General features: G+C 54.4%; 6 protein-coding genes across 6 annotated transcripts; 2 read left to right on the top strand and 4 right to left on the bottom strand.

Annotated features, from left to right (window-relative positions):
• Positions 1 to 68: 68 nt before the first annotated feature.
• On the bottom strand, positions 69 to 552 carry K452DRAFT_283097 (uncharacterized protein). The gene has a single exon (XM_033539711.1). The coding sequence runs from the start codon at positions 541 to 543 to the stop codon at positions 217 to 219; it is 327 nt and encodes a 108-aa protein (XP_033402604.1). The 5' UTR covers positions 544 to 552; the 3' UTR covers positions 69 to 216.
• Positions 553 to 2,071: 1,519 nt separating this feature from the next.
• On the top strand, positions 2,072 to 3,980 carry K452DRAFT_242087 (uncharacterized protein). The gene is made up of 2 exons (XM_033537850.1): positions 2,072 to 2,284; positions 2,336 to 3,980. Exons 1-2 carry the CDS (start codon positions 2,102 to 2,104, stop codon positions 3,782 to 3,784), a joined length of 1,632 nt encoding a protein of 543 aa, XP_033402603.1. The 5' UTR covers positions 2,072 to 2,101; the 3' UTR covers positions 3,785 to 3,980.
• Positions 3,981 to 3,987: 7 nt separating this feature from the next.
• On the bottom strand, positions 3,988 to 6,149 carry K452DRAFT_242083 (uncharacterized protein). Its single transcript, XM_033537849.1, has 5 exons — positions 5,678 to 6,149; positions 5,440 to 5,622; positions 5,049 to 5,383; positions 4,562 to 4,988; positions 3,988 to 4,465 (listed from the first exon to the last, which is right to left on the bottom strand). The coding sequence occupies exons 1-5, from the start codon at positions 6,087 to 6,089 to the stop codon at positions 4,161 to 4,163; spliced, it is 1,662 nt and encodes a 553-aa protein (XP_033402602.1). The 5' UTR covers positions 6,090 to 6,149; the 3' UTR covers positions 3,988 to 4,160.
• A 574-nt stretch (positions 6,150 to 6,723) lies between these two features.
• On the bottom strand, positions 6,724 to 7,971 carry K452DRAFT_283091 (uncharacterized protein). The gene is made up of 4 exons (XM_033539710.1): positions 7,717 to 7,971; positions 7,630 to 7,661; positions 7,524 to 7,573; positions 6,724 to 7,398 (listed from the first exon to the last, which is right to left on the bottom strand). The coding sequence occupies exons 1-4, from the start codon at positions 7,761 to 7,763 to the stop codon at positions 6,817 to 6,819; spliced, it is 711 nt and encodes a 236-aa protein (XP_033402601.1). The 5' UTR covers positions 7,764 to 7,971; the 3' UTR covers positions 6,724 to 6,816.
• Positions 7,972 to 8,796: 825 nt separating this feature from the next.
• On the top strand, positions 8,797 to 11,790 carry K452DRAFT_242078 (uncharacterized protein). Its single transcript, XM_033537848.1, has 3 exons — positions 8,797 to 10,967; positions 11,025 to 11,268; positions 11,322 to 11,790. Exons 1-3 carry the CDS (start codon positions 9,117 to 9,119, stop codon positions 11,633 to 11,635), a joined length of 2,409 nt encoding a protein of 802 aa, XP_033402600.1. The 5' UTR covers positions 8,797 to 9,116; the 3' UTR covers positions 11,636 to 11,790.
• Positions 11,791 to 14,668: 2,878 nt separating this feature from the next.
• Positions 14,669 to 15,625, bottom strand: K452DRAFT_218239 (uncharacterized protein; the record flags this gene model as incomplete). The annotated part of the gene is made up of 1 exon (XM_033536349.1): positions 14,669 to 15,625. The coding sequence occupies one exon, from the start codon at positions 15,623 to 15,625 to the stop codon at positions 14,669 to 14,671; it is 957 nt and encodes a 318-aa protein (XP_033402599.1).
• Positions 15,626 to 17,663: the final 2,038 nt, after the last annotated feature.

Raw genomic sequence — 17,663 nt, 5'->3', positions numbered from 1 at the left:
TGACGTCATGCTTGGAGGAATTCAAAATAGAAACCGAATAGTGAGGGTTGTCTGCTCGACCAAACCTAGCTATGTATGCTACTCCTAGAACGCCGTATATCGGATCTTGTATATAGAAAACGACAGAACCCGGAAGTGGTATTTCCTATGTGCCTGTTCCCATATAAGCGCCTATGTGCAGTCCCAAATTAGCCAGTATTCCAGCAACCACGGTCGTTATTCTCTCTCGGCAAGTGTTCCAAGGACCCACTTCCGAACCGCCCAACAAGTAATTAACACGTCCCTCCTCTTCCGTCCCATCGTCTCTACAAGTTTCAAGCCGTCCCCCACCTCGGCCGCGACGACGCGACCGTCACCATCCCGCCACTCGACATTCTCTTTTCTTCTACCAAACAGGTTTTTCTTCGCCGCAAACAGCAGCTCCCGATTCCACTCGCTGTCTGCGTGGTATCCGTACTTCAGCATGCGCGCCTCGTTCGCCGGATCCAGCGCGTTCGCCGCCAGGTTGCGCGTGTAATGCCAGAACCTGCAGGTGCCGCGCATGCTGCGCTGCAGCTTGATTCGTCCGGGCAGCGTCGAGGCGCGGTGTCCACGGATCTCAAGGCCTGAACCTGAGTAAATGGTCGCCGTGTACATTGTCGCGTTGTGGTCCCAGGCCGGATACGCTGGCCGCGGAGCAGAGTCTCCGGAGGACGATGATTGTGAGGTTGTTTGCTGTGAGAGACGCCTGCTCTCTTTCACCATGAGGCGCCGAATAAGCAGCTGTTGCGGACGGTCATACAGATTGTATATTGTATTGATCTGATAGTGCGGGATATCCGACCCAGCGCTGTAGGCGTAGACGAGCCCAGGCGCGCGTACGTGAAAATGTCGGGCGCATGGGTCTAAAACGTCATAGTCTGGTGGCGCCTCGATGTCTTCCGCTGTACTCGTAGCCGTCAAGGATAGAGCATTGTCGGCGGAAGCTGTAGGGTCGCTGTCCGGTGATGAATAGGGCGGCGCTGGCTTTGTGTAAGGCGGAGGTATTCCTAGTTGCTGTTCTACATGGTGAGAGTGGGATGTGAGCAAGGTAAGTGGATCAGAACGCGTAGTAGCAGTCATCTCGAAGGAATGAATACAAAAGCGATTGTTAATAGATGAATACCTCCTCAAACTAATCGGCTAAAGGTGCGATGGCAATTCTACGTAACACTCGCCTGCGAGGTTTCAAGTCACCATTCAGCATGTAGGGCTCTGAACGTGACTTTGCCGTTAGACAAGCATGTCGTGCTGGCTGACGTGAGCTAGCCAAAACCGCGAATGACAGCTACTTGTGGTACAAACCTGGACAAAGCGGGATGGCATTTTCATAGGAATGCCATGCTCGCAGGATGGCAAATCTTGATGGTATACATGGCGGCAGGATGTGGGGCTACCCCAAGATATTAGTATGCCGAAGTTAGCGAAACTGGCGCTGAAAAGACAGTCGCAGGTCGCAGATGTGCGTTTGCTCAGAGTACTCGAGTACTCTTAGCATGTAGCCAGCCCCTCCCGGAAACCAGTTTGATGAAAAAGCGAAGCCAAAGGAAAAAGCCGAGTGGCTGACGCGACGATCCCGGCCACGTCGATCTCGCCGCGGGCACGAGCGCGTCATTATTATTGCACGCGACGGTGGCGATACTCTAGACCTCTGATGGTGGAGGAGCAGGCTGGCGAGTGGTCTGGAGAGGCGCATGTGATGGTCGTGCGGTGGACGATCTGCTCACGTCCGGGTTCACGAGCCGCGGCGTGGCCGAGTGTGGCGAGCATGGAAAGCTTCGACTCGGCCGCGGCAACGAGCAAGTGCGACGACATGCGCGGGTGTTGGGTGCGTGGTGCGTAGTCGAGAAGTGCGTGGGCGCCACCTATTCTCCATGTGGACTCCATCTTAGCGGTGGCGCCAAGGATGCATTCCCTACCGCGCCTCCCATCGCCTCAATGACGTCGTCTGTAAACGTCTCCGGTCCAGATCTACGCCTTCCCTGCTCCGATCCTCTCCCATCACCTTATCATCCACGACTCTCCAGCTCTTGTTCTTTCCCCAGATTCTCTCTCTAATTCGCCTGATCCCAAATCTGCGACTATGGTCTTGTGGGGAAACAAGTCCGACGACCAGGACGCTGGTTCTGGCTCTGCCACGCCTCGCGCCTACGAAGATGGGCGCTCCAGTCGTTCATACGATGCGCACGAGGCCGACGAGCGAACGAGGCTTCTCGCTCATCGCCCACCCAATTCCGATGGCTATCTGGATCCCGACGACCCAGCTGTAGGTTTCATTTCTGCAACTTCACATCTAAACTACTGCTAACATATACAGGTATCTCCCTATAATCTCTGGACCGTCCGCTTTCTCCGCTACATCACCGTTCTCTTCCTCGTCCTATCTTTCCTATGGTGGGTTCTATTGCTGGTCTGCATCTTCGTCTCTCCGCCGGGCATGCACTCGCGCGGCTCCGGCTTCTTCGACTTTTCCTTCACCACTCTGACCGTGGGTAACCTCCTCGTTGCCCTGATATTCTTCACGGCTCCGTCCAAGGCCATGCGAATTTCAGCCGGCTTGATCACCGGCGTCCTCTTGATTGACATGATCATGATTCTGGCTGTGCCTCGAATGCGCCTCGAGGAAGGCTGGATTGGCATCGCCTCGGTGGTCTGGGCAGTGTTCATCGCCGGCTGGTGCGTCTTGATAGACAGAGTCGTGGCATGGGGCAAACGCGAAGAGGAAGAACGACTAACCGGCCGCCCCGAGACCCGTCGTACCCTCAAGGAATGGACGGCTGTGTTGGTTGCGACCATAATTCTTGTCGTCTACGTCATCATTACCGTGTTCATGACCGGCACTTTGATCATCCGCGCCCGCGACTCCACACTGCCAATGATTGGAGAGCGCTACTACGTCGATGGAGACAAGTACCAGGTTCATCTTGCCTGCCTTGGGAACGTCACCCACACGAACGGCAAGAAAGATCCCACCATCATCCTTGAAGCCGGCGAAAACCCGTCGGAGTATGACTTCGAACACTGGGCCTACAACGCCGTGGAAAATGGCACCATCAGCCGCTACTGCTGGTGGGACCGCCCCGGCTACGCCTGGTCTGACAACGCACCCTCTCCGCATTCCGCCGGCATGTCCGCGGACGCACTCTCAGAAGCGCTTGCACGGGCAGGCGAAGAAGGCCCTTGGATCCTCGTTTCAGCAGGCATTGGCAGCGTGACGAGCCGTATCTTCTCAAGCCGGCACCTGCGCGATGTGATTGGAATGCTGCTGATCGACCCGATGCACGAAGATCTTCTCCACCGGATGGGAAGCCCAGGACGGGGTTTCCTGCTCTGGGGCTGGGGCGTGATCAGCCCGCTCGGTATCGAGCGGCTCGGCGGGGCCATCTTCAAGGGACGCACGCGCGAGGACCGTGTCTATGGGCGTAACGCGTACCAGGGCGGCAAGTTCATCAAGGCGCAGCTGCAAGAGAACCTTGTCGCGGACAGCCTGTCGAAGAACGAGCTCGTCAGCGCGCGCGCCATCCAGGACCGCGGCACCCCGGTCGCGATCGTTAGCTCTGGAATTGAGGTCCGTAAGGATAGCGAGTGGGAGCGCAAGCAGCGCGACTTGACGCACTTGACGGACAAGCTCGTCTCCTGGGAAATTGTGAACCAGGCACCGCATCAGGTGTGGGCGACCCTGCGTGGGAGAGAAGTTATGGAGCAGTCGCTGAAGGATCTCGTGAATGCGAGCAGGGAGTATGATATCCCCTTAGGAGACTGGTAAATTGGGCGCTTCAAAGGAATAAGACTGGACGGATGGATGGGAGGCTTCTTTTCGAACACATATTGATTGGTTTGCGATGCGATGCGACGGCGTTTTGGGGGCGGGAGGAGAAGGGTATGAGGAACGAATCTCTTTGGGTGCATACAGATTTGTGATTGGGGTTAGCGTGGTATACCAAATCTTAAATTAAGCACTGTAGTAGTAGTAGTAGTAGTAATATTACTATCGAATACAACTGAAGCGTATAGATGAGGTGCTACAGCAGTACACACATTGGCTGCGCGCAATGTAAACCGTCCAAGACCCCAGCGCCCTTTACCATCCAACCACACCTTCCAATCCCAACTCACAAAACCCTCCCACAACCCTCCAGCTCCTAACACACCCTCCGCTCAACAAAAACGACATCCACAGGCGGCGCCTTCCAAGTAAAGCAGTCCAAGAACCCCGGCTCAAGCTCCGCTTTCCTAACGCTCTCGTCCGCATCAGCTAGCCTGACATCGAATTTCCGCACAACGCTCGCGACCGCCAGCCGCAGCTCCATCAGCGCCAGGGGCCGCCCCACGCAGGAATACGTCCCGGCGGCGAAGGGGTTGAAGGCGTCTTTGCGGGGGCAGAGATCTGGGTATGTGGACCAGCGCGAGGGGAGGAAGGCGGTGGGGTGCGTGAAGTTGCGGGGATCTAAGGGGGCGGGTGGTTAGTTGTGGGTAGGTTGGCTTGGGTGGGGGTAGGGGGATAGGGAGAGAGGGGGAGAGAGGAGGGTGTGCAGTTGCTTACCACGCTGCAGCGTCCAAGTCGGCGTCGACACAATCGTGCGACCCGGGATCCAGCGCCCAGCAATCACAGCGCCGGCAGGCGGCGTCTCGCGCTGCACGCCGCTGGGGATCGGGGGGAAGAGGCGCAGGGCCTCGTTGATGACGCCCTCGAGGACGGGCTTCCCGACTAAAGCTTGATGCGAAAGCGGATCTGCGGGGGCGAACTGCGCGCAAAGCTCTGCGTAAAGCGCTTGCTGCTCGGCGGGGTGCTTAGCCAGGAGGTAGAGCGTGGCGGCTAGGGCGGAGGTGGTGGTGCCGCTGCCGGCGATGATGGCGAGCTCGGCGTCTTGCACGAGGTCGCCTTCCATGAGGGCGGCGTTGACGGTTTTGGAGCGCGCTTCGTCGGCGCTGTTGAGGTGCGTGTAGAGGTCTGGCTTTGAGGGCGTTTTCTAAGCGTTGTTAGTTATGGCGCTTTTGGTGTTGGTGCTTGGGGTTTCGTAGATAGGTACTTTTCGTCGCTCTTGCAGCTGCTCTTTGCACCATTCGACGAATGTCATCCGCCCCTTTCCCGCAAATCGCAGGATCTTGAATAGGTGGAATGTCCATGTGGCGCAGACGGCCCAGCCTGTCGTCTTCTTGTTTTCTCGGATTTGCTTGAGGATGAACGGCGCCTCGCCAGTCTTGAGCATGTCAAATGACTTCCCAAGGACCAAGTCGCCCATCACATCGAAGCCGTAGTAGTCGGCCAAGTCGGTAGCGTTGACGGGTTTTGAGTCGGACGCTGTCATCTGAGAGATCAAGTCGTTGCAGTGTCCAATCACACGGCTCTCGTAGTCTTTGAGGGCTGGGAGTTCTGTTAGCATGATTATATCTCTTAAGAATAGCCTCGTGGATACAAACCTTTCGGACTGAAAGCCTTGTCCCAAACTCTCCTCCGTTGAGAGTGGAATTTCTTATCTCTCGTCATTGCAAGAGAACGAGCCGGATAGGCTACGTCGTAGAAAGGCCCCTTAACGCATTTGGTAGTTGGACTATGAATGTCATGAATGGCGTCCACGTTAGCGATAGATATCTCTCGTGGGCCTTGTACAGTTCTTTAGCTTCTTCGTAACCCATGGGAGCCTTGGGGGGTACTTACGTATGCGGACAAAATCCCCATATTCCTCATGTAATTTTTGAACCTTCAGATACCATTTGAAATCTTGAACACTTTCTCGCATAGACCAGAAACTGGTCAACCTGGCTCTAACAGGACCTGGGAAACTCCTAAGACTGTGAAAAAAGAGGCGATATATCGCCATGCTGCCATATAGACCCACGTAAAAGCCCGTAGTCATCTCGATGGTAATGATTAAGGCCCAGAACATGCTCAAGCCTTGAATGAATGCCAGCCCTGCAAGTAGGACGGGCGGACCAAACAGAGCAGTCATCGCAAGCCTCTCTGCGTATCGTTCCCATTCCCCATGGACGAACAATCCCATATGCGATGTTACGCCGGCGACTGCAGCGTAAATCAAAGGTATGTGGTGGCCGAAGCTGGTGGCTGCCATGGTGGTTGTGAGGGAGAAGAATAAATGAGGTGCTTGGGAAAGCAGTACAATATTGTCAACGGCATCTTAAGTACTTGTACAGCTACAGTACTTGTACAGCTACGAGCCTCGCTTGCCATTTGCCGTGTAATTAGGCAACCGTTACAGGTCACATGTATAAGTAGGGGAAAAGACGGTCGTCCAATGCGGTCACCCCAATTGTTAAGCCGGTAAGCGACTTTACTTTGCTTTTGCTGACATGCTGCATCCAATTAGAGTGGATTTGTGTTTATCTCCGCGTCTCCCCACATTACTGCGCCATGCTCTATAATTAACCGACTGACATGGATCCAGATCCTTCATCTATCACTACTTACCTTGTCAACCCAGGTGGATCATTGATCGATAAATAAACTGCGATATTTGCGGATCACGCAGGTCCGAGTCGAATTGAAGCCATCAACGAAAATGAGGACGGAAACGGGGACATAGGGATGATGGGGAAGGTGATGATAGCAGCGAAACTTTTAAAAAGCGATCATCCACAAAACATACGATGCGGGCTAGTATGGTGATGTAGTTGTGAGAAACAATGGCCGTCTCTAGATGTAAGGAAAGCTTAACCCGTCGCACCAGTCGACAATGACCAAGAAATGATAGCATTATGGAAGACGATGAGCGGGTGCAAAGTGCGAAGCCAGAACCGATGCTGCTTTAACCAAAAGAGCTTTATTCCAAAGTGCTTCTGCTATTTCTCAACTTCTTCCTGCTCTTCGGTGCTTCCTACCTTATGCAATGGATGGCCGTCTATTTGGGCCTCGTTCTCAGCAGCTTTGGCTTCTTTATGTGCTGTCTCTTTGCTCTTTGCTTCTACTTCCCGACATCTTCTTGCTAGATCAGAAATATGATGGTCTTCACTCTCTGGACTCAGTTCCACCAATGCCGTCTCCAGCATGTATAGATACTCCTTGTTTTCGCCGCTCGGGCCTCTGCTCACAACAATATGTTCGGCAAGCTTCTGAGGGTCCTGCGGCCCCAAGAACTGCGGATTCTCCGGTGGTCCAATATAAACGAGACAGTCGATCGGTTTCGCTGGTGCATCGGAGATGGAAGCGGCGGGATGAAATGGCGTGTACTGGATACTGTAGCCATTTATCTCGCGAATATCGAGGTAGTCTCGGACTTCGGCTGCGTGAGAGGCAGGTATGTGGTACGCAGCGCCCCAGACTGTCTCCCTCGCAGAGGCATGATGATCGTCCAGGGTCTCCCAATGCGCCCGGTCAATCAACGTCGCTACGCGCCCGGGCGCCTCGGGTGTGCCGCGATGATCCTGGCTGTGGAAGAATCAGTCCGCTGACTGGACGGCACAGAGTTGAACGCAGGAGCTGCATACCTCGCCTACGTCTCGTGTCTTAGCTTTCGCCCTCGCCGCTTCTGTTATCCTCCAGAACGTACCTGCCAGAACCGGCGCACATAGCCCTCAATGTATCCCGGAAGGCGCTGGTCTACGTGAACTCAATATGCTGAGTTGAAACTGATGGGGACATGGTCTGCTAGGTACCGAAGTGCGGTGGAGGTTTCCATATCAGGCTCCTGTGTCATGTCAGCAGCGGCTCAGCGTGGGAAAACGCAGTGCAAGTCGCCTAACCCATATCCAAAAAGCCAAAAGTCCTCTTGAGCTGGTTTGTCCCCCATTCTGTGCGCAAAACTGTGTTGGTGTCTTCGGGGAAGAGCATCTTACACGGTGTCCGGTGTCCGTGTCTGGGAGGAAGGCGGTCAAGCTGAACGTCATCCCGTCGGCACGTCACGTCTTCCCGAGCGCCAACCTCAAACATCAACACCATCGCCAGCATGCCAGTCTCCACCAGCTGCGCCATCTGTACCTTAGCTTCAAGCACGAAACCCAATTCGACAATGCGGCACAGCCAGGAGCGGTCAAAAGTGACCCTGATTAACACTCAGCGCAATTTATCAAATACATTGCTGCCTAGATTGCTGCAGCTGATAACTCACCTTGGGGACGAACATCAAACGTCAGCTGAGCTCTGATTTGCTTCTGTTTGGCCAGTTTATCGATGATCGATCGACAAGCGCTTAGATCCTGACTCGTCTGGATCCTTGGTGGCTGGCTGACGTTCTAGCATCACGCGGCACAGCAATGCAATGTGCAGTCGCTCAGTCCTTCTAGAGTATGTAAACAGCATGCTCAATTGCAAGCTATGATGATCTATGTGGTAACTTTATAAGGTATGTGGCGACATCTGAAATATCTAATGTAAAAATTACGAGCAATTGGTTTATTTGGCGCCGTCTACGTTGCTTTGAATACCATTGTTTTGCAGGCCCACAGATTGTGGATACTGCAGCTGATGCGGCTCTTTCACCAATCATTGCCTTCTTCTCCCGCAATTGCCGCGAGTTTGCTATCTCTAAGCGCTTCTGGCGAGGACTGTCTCAGGAGATGCTGGGGATGTATAGCCGAAAAACTCAGCCACAGAACTGTATAACTTCCGGTAGCTTTGACCCCGGTCACGAATGGTCAGGCTTCATCGGACACCCCGTCCTACAGTATGGACAGGATGGCCCACTTCGGAAAAGTTGTTTCACGTCGAGGAGGTCGCCATCTGATTAATGGCTGTCTACTATCGTTCCCCGCTGATAGCCCGTTGCGAAATGTATTTATAACTCAACTTGCTTTTCGAATCCGGAAAGAGGCAACGGAGAGCCCACAACGCCTGCGCCTCCGTTTTAAAGTTGATTCAACATACCGGGGAAACCCCAATACCTAAATATAGCGCATACTGCAAATAGATCAGGTAGGGTCTGGCTAGAGTACTTAACAGGCAAGTCACCGTCGCTTTCTTGGACAAAACATACACTGTTGTTTCTTCGTTATCCCCATTACACTAGATTCAACACCTCGAGAAGGTTCTAGAGCACAATCTTTGCATACCATCTTTATCTCTGAATTCGCCTTGCTGGTAATCTTTCTCTTGCCAGAGAAAATACCCCAGAGCCCAGGACACGACTAAAGAAAGAGATCGTGCAATGGCGGACAACTCTCTCAACCCGATAGCGTTGCGGGAGTTACATTCCAAAGACCAAGGACAATTACTCGACGACATCGACCGTCTCCGTTCACAAGGTGTCAGCAACTACATTGACTTGCCACAACTTATCGTTTGTGGAGACCAATCTTCCGGAAAGAGCTCGGTTTTGGAGGCCATCTCACTTGTGCGCTTTCCTACCAAAGATCATCTGTGTACACGTTTCGCCACCGAGTTAGTTCTCCGGAGAACCTCCAACGTTCATGCTGCCGTCACCATCAAGCCAGGGCCTTCCCGAAGTGAGGCAGACCGAGCACGCCTCCTTGAGTTCAATGAGCCTTTTACCTCAGGTGATGATCTCCCCAATCTGATCGAATCAGCAAAGAAATTCATGGGGCTATCACTACATTCTTTTTCCGAGGACGTACTTCGCGTAGAGAGCTCTGGCCCTGACCGTCCCCACCTGACGATTGTCGATCTACCCGGATTGATTCACGCCAATGGTCGACAACAAAGCACCGTCGAAATCAACAATGTCTCAAAGATGGTTAAAGGCTATATGTCCAATCCGAGAAGCATCATCCTAGCCGTTGTCTCTGCCCAAACAGATTTTAGCAACCAGATTGTCACAAGGCTGGCAAGGGAAGTCGATCCTAACGGCACACGGACGCTTGGAATCATCACAAAACCGGACATTCCGCCTCGAGGCTCAGACAGTGAAAAGGCGTGGATCGGCGTCGCTAAGAATGAAGAAGTTGATTTCCGCCTGGGTTGGCATGTACTAAAAAACAGAGATTACGATTCCCAAGGTGCCAGTTCTGCAGAGAGGGATCAAAAAGAATCTCAATTCTTCTCGCAAGGTGCATGGTCTGAGTTACCCCGAGAGTCGGTGGGTATCTCTGCATTGAGGACCCGCCTCAACAAGGTGTTTTTACAGCACATTTGCTCGGATTTGCCAGCTGTGGTAAAAGAAATCATGGCTGAGCTTCGTCAATGTGAACAAACACTGTCGAAACTTGGAGATCCTCGGCCTACGGCAAAGGAACAACGCACCTATCTTACGTACATCAGCCAAACATTCCAGCATCTAACAAAAGTCGCTGCTGATGGAACATACAACGACACGTTCTTTCGCCAGACGAATGTACCTGGCGGGGACACGAAGCGTTTGAGAGCCGTTGTACGCAACCTCAACGACGAATTTGCTGATGAAATGCAGAGGCGCGGCCATTATCTGCAAATCCTCCCTGAAGATGGCCAGCCTTATGCCTTCGTCACAACTCCCGGTACTGGTGGCACAGTGTCTCGGCAAGATTATCTCAATGAAATCCAGGGAATGGCGCGCAGGAACCGGGGCTGTGAGCTCCCTGGCACTCTAAGCTCCCTTCTTACAACAGATCTCTTCCACCAACAGTCACAACCCTGGGAAGATATAGCTGCTCAGCACCTAGACAAGGTGTGGGCATCGACCAAAGTGTTCCTCGAACTCGTTATGGAGCATGTAGCAAGTTCGGAAAGCTCGGAGATCCTTCTACGTGGATTTATTGATCCATTGATGGAAAACCGACTCAAAATAATCCAAGAGAAGCTCGCCGAGGTCCTACGACCTTATAAGCACGGTGCTCTCATCACATTGAATCGCCACTATGCGGGTACTGTCGAGGCTGTCCGTTTCGGCCGGACCAGAGCCAAGATGGTTGGTACTCTGAACAACTATCTCGACGGCGGTTCAAAAGCAGGAAATTTTACGATGGAAGATGTGGCCGATGATCTGTTGTCTTCTGATGGAGAGCAACGAATGTTCGCAGAAACCTGCTCTGATATTCTCGATCGCATGGAAGCGTATTATGAGGTACGTGGCATGCTCTTTCCTCTCCTCATTGGGACTTACGGCTAATTTCATTCTCAGACGGCTTTGAACGTGTTCGTGGACAACGTGGCAGCCCTCGTGATTGAGAACTGTCTTCTTTCAGAACTACCTGAACTCTTTTCCCCCGCCATCGTGGCAGGAATGGACGATGAGCAGCTTGAGGTATTGGCGGCAGAATCACAGCAAGTCACAGCCGAGCGAGCACAGTTGAACCGAAAAATTTCTGTTCTCAAAGAAGGGCTCCGTACGTGCCGCAAGCATGTACCCAGAGAGCAACAGACAAGTGAGCATACCAAACCGATATCTTGAATACATTTCTTCTGACATTCAACAAAGTTCCTCAAAGATTTTCTACTGTAAAGAAACAAAATTCAAACACTTCCTCATCTCCAGAGACCACCGCGGCTTCCATCACATCAGAGCTCAACTCAAGTCGACTTACGAACAACACTTCGACCTCGTCCGCCGGATCATCTCGCCGGAGCTCACCAAATGGGAGCATCTTCGATGAAGCCTCGAATTCTTCCACTACTGGTACCAGTTCGGCTTCGACGGCAAGCAGTGCTCCGAGCCCGAGAGTGACAAGTTTTTCGGTTCCTGGTTTGAACGAAGAACTGCTTAAGAAGAAATCAACAGCAGGCGAACTTTGAGGTATCAGGAAGGCTTTAACAAGGTACTTTGCACTTGTTGCGCTTGGGCTATATGTTTTGGTTTTCGATTTAAAGTTTTCCTACATCGATCGAAAGCTCTACCATCATATATAGTTGTCTTGAATTTCATTTGATTTCCAAAAACTGTCCAGGCCATGTTAAAACAAAAATTTCGTATACTAAGCATGAGCTGTTATCTACGTCTTTAATACATTATAAGACAGATAACGTCTTTGTCCAAGCAGCTTATCTAATCTTCTCAAAGCATTCAAGGCTAAGTCCCAAATCTTAACGCCTAGCTTCAGTCAAACTGACATGTCTACGCAGTCAACAAACGTTGGAGACTGAATCAAACACAAGTTAGTTAAGAGCTAGACAGAGAGAGGGCCCCAACCTGCGAAGATATAAGCATCGGTATAGACTAACTACTAATGCGAATGGGCTGCTAACATACTCTCTAACAACTAACGTATCGCTTGTACGGGCAGTGAATGACTATAACCCGCAGTCTTAGCTTCTCCGGGAAAAGGAGTAAATCGCAAGGAGTTATCCTCGTCCAAAACCGTTACTTATAAGTCCAAATAGTACTTTACTTGGTAAGACACAAGTTAAAGAGTTGAGTGGTATACCTTAACGCTTCAGGTGTGTGACACCTAGAGTTCAAGTGTTCGAGCCACAGCATTATCATGACGTGCTGGGGAAACTGCCGCAAAGGTAAGTTTATAAGGCCTTCAGGCCTGACTTCTTGCTGTGGAGTTCTTTGTTGGTGTCGTGTCCTTTTTATTTTCATTTATTTTTCGCCAACGCCAGCCTGAACGTCGAACTTGGTGATTGAAGGTGGTTGTGCTGTAGCATGTAGGAAGCAAGGCTTCACGTAAACAACGAGTTAAAAGAATAGAAGGCTTACAGGAGGGTATCGTTACCGGCTAAGCATGTTGATAGGTACGAAGCAACCACGTCCTTCTGGAGAGAGACCTGACAAACTATGGCGCCGGCACAAAGAAAGAAGCACAAAGAGAGGTCATCTTTATAATTCCACCTACAAAGTATCCATCCAACAATCCCAGCCCATAACCACTACCAGCCAACTCGTCCGTCCCCAAGAAAGGCAGCATCTCACACAAACCAAATACACTTACCCCGACCTCGCAACCCGCCCTCAAAAAGCGCAAAGCCCCCACCCCCCACCCACGCACCAACGCTCCCAAAACCGAATACCGAACACGCCTCCGCAGCCAATAATGCCCGCCTCCACAACCGTCAACCACCAAACCCAGTCCTACCAGCACGCCCCAGCTCCCCGGCCAAGCTCCCCGGCCACATAGCCGAATCAAGCAGCCAGGCCCCCGTCTACAGCTCACAGGCCGCGGCATGGCTTGGCGTGCCTGCGCCGGCTCAGAGACGGCAGCGATCCCTGCGCGCTGCCCTGCATGCTTGCTGCTAGAGCGGCTTCTGCTTCGGGCGGGGGGAGTGATGCGGGAGGCTCGTTTGGGCTACTTAGGGCCGGGAGGGCGGGTCGAGGGCGGTGAGCGAGGGATGGGGCGGGGGTGAGGGTTGCGAGGGGTGGGGGAGTGGGAGAGGAGTGGGATTGGTAGTGGCGCGGCTGGCTGCGGAGTGGGTGCGTTCCGTGCGAGGTGTGGGTGGTGTGGAGGGCGAGGGCGAGGACGAGGGCCAGGGGAGGTTACATTCTACCGCTGCCGCTGTCGCTGCCGCTGTCACTGAGGGCGTCGTGCTCGGCCGTGTCTAGGTGCTCCCACCTACCTACCTACTATGCATGTTCACGGCGACGGCGACTGAAGCCCACCAATCGCGCCCGAGCCGCCAGCTCCCAGTCACGTCCCTTCACTGGCACGCCCAGCGCCGAGCTATCATATCCGGGCAGCGTTTCTGCTCCAGCCGTTTGGCTTTCTTCGACCTCGTGTCAGTGTGCCACTGCCGCGTCTTTGGCCGCTTCTCCATCACTCCTGTCCTATACCACTGGACTACCACTGTCACCATCACCGCCACTGCCACCACGGCGTCACCGACACACCACACCCCACACCACGCATGCCTCCACCAGGCCCTTCCCCCACCGCCGCCGCCGCCACCACCACCACGTCCCCCATGCGCCACCCCCCACGCAGGCACCACGACCAACCCTCACTCTACCACTCTCTCCGCGGCCCTCAAGGAGGCATGTTCTACATTTTTACGCGATCGTCCTCGACATTAAGCCTGTAAGCGGCGAGTAGACCACTCGCATAGAAGGGGGAGGGTGGGCTCAACAAGGCCGTGGTATATCGCGAGTAAGGGCCCTGCCGGGCTAGGGTAGGTAGGCAGGTAGGCTCGTCGAGTAGGAGTGGAGTTACGGTACACGAGCTTAGGACTGAAGAGGTAAGTACATTTGAAGAGGAGCGAGGAAGGAAGGAAGGACGAAAGAGCGGATATATCACGATAGCTAGAGCAAGTGGGTACAACACACAGACAGACATACATACACAAGCAACAGCGGCACGCACCAACTCCATCAGCAGCAGTGGCACCACCACGCAGGCCGAACCGGGTGAAAGGAAGTAGGACAAGAAAAGCGAAAAGAACAGAAAAGAAGGAGAGAGGGCGGGGGGACCAAATGCATAGGTACATAGTGGGGAAGACGCTGCATTCAAGAGGGGCAGCGCCCCCTAAAGCCCAGAGCAGAGCATAAGTACCTAAGCCGCATCCGAGGCCGCCAAGACCAAAGCGGCCAGGAAATGTCGTGAGACTGTTTCTCTCTCTCGCACGCCACGCCACCCACCCAGGAGACCCAGCCAAGCAAGCAACTACCTAACTAGCAAAGAAGACCCGTGCCGTGCCATGTCGTGCCGTACCCATGTCGTGTCGTGTCATGAAACCCCTTTCCCACCAAACCGACATACCTAATCGAAAGAAAGAAAAATTGGCCGTAAAAACCCCCCAGATTAGTAAATAAAGCTCCCCCCTTAAGTACCGTACCGTACCGTACCGACCTGAACCCTGCCCTGCCTGGAGGTTGGACAGGACTGTCTGTCCGCTTTACAACCCCTTCTCCACGCCCACCAGCTCCTCAAAGTCCCTCCGCCAGGCCTCGCTCTCCTCCTTGCCCGGCCGCGGCAGCGGCTGCCGCGCGTACCCGCCGTAGCCAAAGTGCGCGACCAGCGCAGCCTTTGTGCCCACGATGCCGCCGCGGATGGCGGCCCAGTCGCCGCGCGCTACGACGGCCTGCAGGCGGCGGGCCTCCTTGACGCGGCCCTCGTCGTAGAGGCGCATCAGGTGCGTGCAAGCCTTGGGCGCCACGTTGGCCAGGCCGCCGATGATGCCGCTGCCGCCCGCGACGAGCGTCTGCAGCGTGAAGTCGGCGCTGCCGCCGAGGCAGAGGAAGCCGGAGCCGCGGTCGCCGGGCACGGCTGCGTGCGTTGCCGCCGCGACGCGTGCCAGCTTGCCCGTGTTCCCGCACGTGAGCTTGCACCCCACGATGTTGGGGTGCTGGGCCAGCGCGATGATGGCGTCGGAGCTGAGATCCAGCCCCGCGGCCGCGCCGGGGTAGTTGTAGATGAGGATGGGGATGGGGCTGGCGTCGGCGACGGCGCGGAAGAAGGCCGCGACCGTGTCGGCCGCGAACAGGCCCTGGTAGTAAGCCGGCGGGAGCACGAGCGCGGCGTCTCCGCCCGCAGCCGCTGCCGCGCGGCAGAGGGCGATGCTCTCGCGCGTCGACTGCGCGCCGCACCCCACCATGAGCGGCATGCTGGAGAAGCCGGCGGCGTCGAGCGCCCGCCGCGTCGTCGATGTGATGAGGTCCCGCTCCTCGTGTGACAGGTGCACTGCTTCCCCGTTACTGCCCTGCGTCGTGATGCCCGTCACGCCGGCTTCGGCTAGGCGCACGGCATGGGAGGCCGTGGTGGCAAGGTCGAGGTCTTCGGTCTCTGGGTCGAAGAAGGCGACGATGGGGACGTAGACGCCCGGCGTCAAAGCGCGGTGGCTTGAGTTGGCCATGCCATTGTGGGACGCCCCGTTAGTCGCGCGGTTGTTGCTAGGATTGTAGTTCCCGTTGGAGGAAGGGGTGTCGTTGTGGGGTGACATGGTGTAGTAGATGCTCGGACGGAAGGCGCGTCTCCTGATTAGAAAAATAGTCACGACTTGAAGATGATTTAAGCGTTTGGCACGGACCGAATACTACACGGAGAAGGCAGTCTTATATAAGTTGGCTATGATAAGCCAACGCTCGGCAAGCTGAGCGACAGTCGTGGGGGTCCAGCTGACACTCAGTAAGTAAAAGGTGTGTGAAGTAGCAGACGCCCGTTGGAATCCAGAGCCAATCGGGAAGCTAAACAAGCGGTGTTTGAAGCGCGGGATAAACACGGTGGTTCGAATTGAGTGCAGAGGCGTGATTGGTACATGGGCCCGACTCAACGGCTCCTGGGGTAGCTACAACACTAGCGTGGGGGTGCCGAAGGGTGTATTAGGCGCGGGCTGAGCTGGCTTGGCCAGACCGCGATTGGAAACAGAAGCCCTCATCATCTGATTTCCTGCTGTCATCAACAGCGAGAGGCGTGTATGTGCGTGTGCAGGTTGAGCGGCCGTGATACGAAGCTACGGCGATGCTTCAGGTACGAGGGAGTTCCTGGCAGCCCTGCAAGGATGACGACAGCCGATGCTGGGTTAGGGTGTGGTTGCACCAGTGTTTGGAACCCCCACGCCCGGGGTGGAGAAGTCTAGGGGAGAGAGGTACAGAAGGTCGTGTTGCGTCGCTTAATGCTTTTGCCGAGACATGTCTCTCAACCACCACCAGCATTACACAATCACGTCCAGCGGGAATGGCTGGGAATAACACAGTTCGGGGAATAACCCTTCACCTATTCCCGAGCGTCAAATGCCGGAAACATGCGGCGTCTTTCCGAGAGGAACTTCTGGCTGCCGGATGAGGAAAGCTCAATATGCCGCAAGCGACAACGGGAGAGCCATGAACCGTGCCGTCTTAACCCCCCCCTGCAAGCCACCCGCTATGCCTGGCCATGTCATTAATCTTCAAGACCCAGATCGGAGAATTGCCACATACAACAGGGGGGACATGTGATATGATCAGTGCTGAGTCAACCTGCGCCTTCCCGCCCCCATACATCCCTGCCGGGCCTGCAGTCTGCCACCATGACTGCATCTCGCCTCGTGATGCTCGCTCTAAGAAAAGAACCTCGCTGTATCGACCCGCACTCCCACCCTGCGCTGCCTCTGTTTATTTTCTTTTTTCAGCTCATGTACGTGCCAGCCATCCACCCATCCATCCATCCACAACACCATTCACCACCGGCAGAGCCGAAGCCTCGCTTGCTGTCTTTAGAAGGTGCCAGCCCGCTCTCTCGCCGTCACTTCTCTTTGCGCGCACCGGTCCTCCGCCCGCAAAAGAGCGGCGAGCCACCACAAAAACTCAACCCTAACATGCACACCCTCGTGCCAAGTCCCTATCGAAACGCCAACAGGAACGCCTTGGTGGGGGGCAAACGGGCAAACCCGCTACGATCCTTGCCTCGAGCCCAAAGATAAATGTCCGTTGGGCATTGTTCTTAGGTAAGGTCGCCACCTGCTCGACGGCACACCATTCATCTACGACCTGCACCCGTCAAGGCAGCAGGAACGCGCCATCTTGGCTCTATGAGCTCATTTGGTCCTCACTGACCGGAGCCCGCAAACGGCACTTTTTTTTCGCCCTCGCGAGATTTTTGTGATAGCTGCGGGCTTCTTCAGCTAGAGTACGTTGTCACTTGATGACGCTATGCGAGTGAGATCAGATCCACCGCCGCGCCTTTGTGCTACCGCGTTGTCAAGAGACCTCGATCATTTGACTTGGTAGTGAGGCGTTCGCCTTGGTTTTTTCCAAATCTTTTGGAGGCGAGAAACCAATCTCTGTACACCTTCTCTTTTGCCTCTCTCCTTGTTTCCGACTATTTCCTTGGCTACTATCAGTGGCGGATCGCCTGAGTTGCCACTTCAATTCGGACCTTGACAAAGTGTCGTATTTCTTAAATGTTACAGTTTC

Source organism: Aplosporella prunicola (genome assembly GCF_010093885.1).
Source record: "Aplosporella prunicola CBS 121167 unplaced genomic scaffold K452scaffold_2, whole genome shotgun sequence".
NCBI lineage: Eukaryota > Fungi > Ascomycota > Dothideomycetes > Botryosphaeriales > Aplosporellaceae > Aplosporella > Aplosporella prunicola.
Note: the sequence above shows the minus strand (reverse complement) of the source record. Positions and strands in the feature narration are given on the sequence as shown.

Bases quoted from the DNA above. Each gene is read 5' to 3' on its own strand.
- K452DRAFT_283097 (XM_033539711.1), bottom strand. From the start codon at position 543: ATGCGCGGCACCTGCAGGTTCTGGCATTACACGCGCAACCTGGCGGCG.
- K452DRAFT_242078 (XM_033537848.1), top strand. From the start codon at position 9,117: ATGGCGGACAACTCTCTCAACCCGATAGCGTTGCGGGAGTTACATTCC. The intron at 10,968-11,024 runs GTACGTGGCATG...TTTCATTCTCAG, and splicing joins GCATGGAAGCGTATTATGAG to ACGGCTTTGAACGTGTTCGT. The intron at 11,269-11,321 runs GTGAGCATACCA...CATTCAACAAAG, and splicing joins ACCCAGAGAGCAACAGACAA to TTCCTCAAAGATTTTCTACT.
- K452DRAFT_283091 (XM_033539710.1), bottom strand. From the start codon at position 7,763: ATGGGGGACAAACCAGCTCAAGAGGACTTTTGGCTTTTTGGATATGG. The intron at 7,574-7,629 runs GTACCTAGCAGA...GAGTTCACGTAG, and splicing joins GAAACCTCCACCGCACTTCG to ACCAGCGCCTTCCGGGATAC. The intron at 7,399-7,523 runs GTACGTTCTGGA...TTCCACAGCCAG, and splicing joins ATGTGCGCCGGTTCTGGCAG to GATCATCGCGGCACACCCGA.
- K452DRAFT_242087 (XM_033537850.1), top strand. From the start codon at position 2,102: ATGGTCTTGTGGGGAAACAAGTCCGACGACCAGGACGCTGGTTCTGGC. The intron at 2,285-2,335 runs GTAGGTTTCATT...TAACATATACAG, and splicing joins TGGATCCCGACGACCCAGCT to GTATCTCCCTATAATCTCTG.
- K452DRAFT_242083 (XM_033537849.1), bottom strand. From the start codon at position 6,089: ATGGCAGCCACCAGCTTCGGCCACCACATACCTTTGATTTACGCTGCA. The intron at 5,384-5,439 runs GTTTGTATCCAC...CAGAACTCCCAG, and splicing joins CAAGGCTTTCAGTCCGAAAG to CCCTCAAAGACTACGAGAGC. The intron at 4,989-5,048 runs GTACCTATCTAC...AACAACGCTTAG, and splicing joins AGCTGCAAGAGCGACGAAAA to AAAACGCCCTCAAAGCCAGA.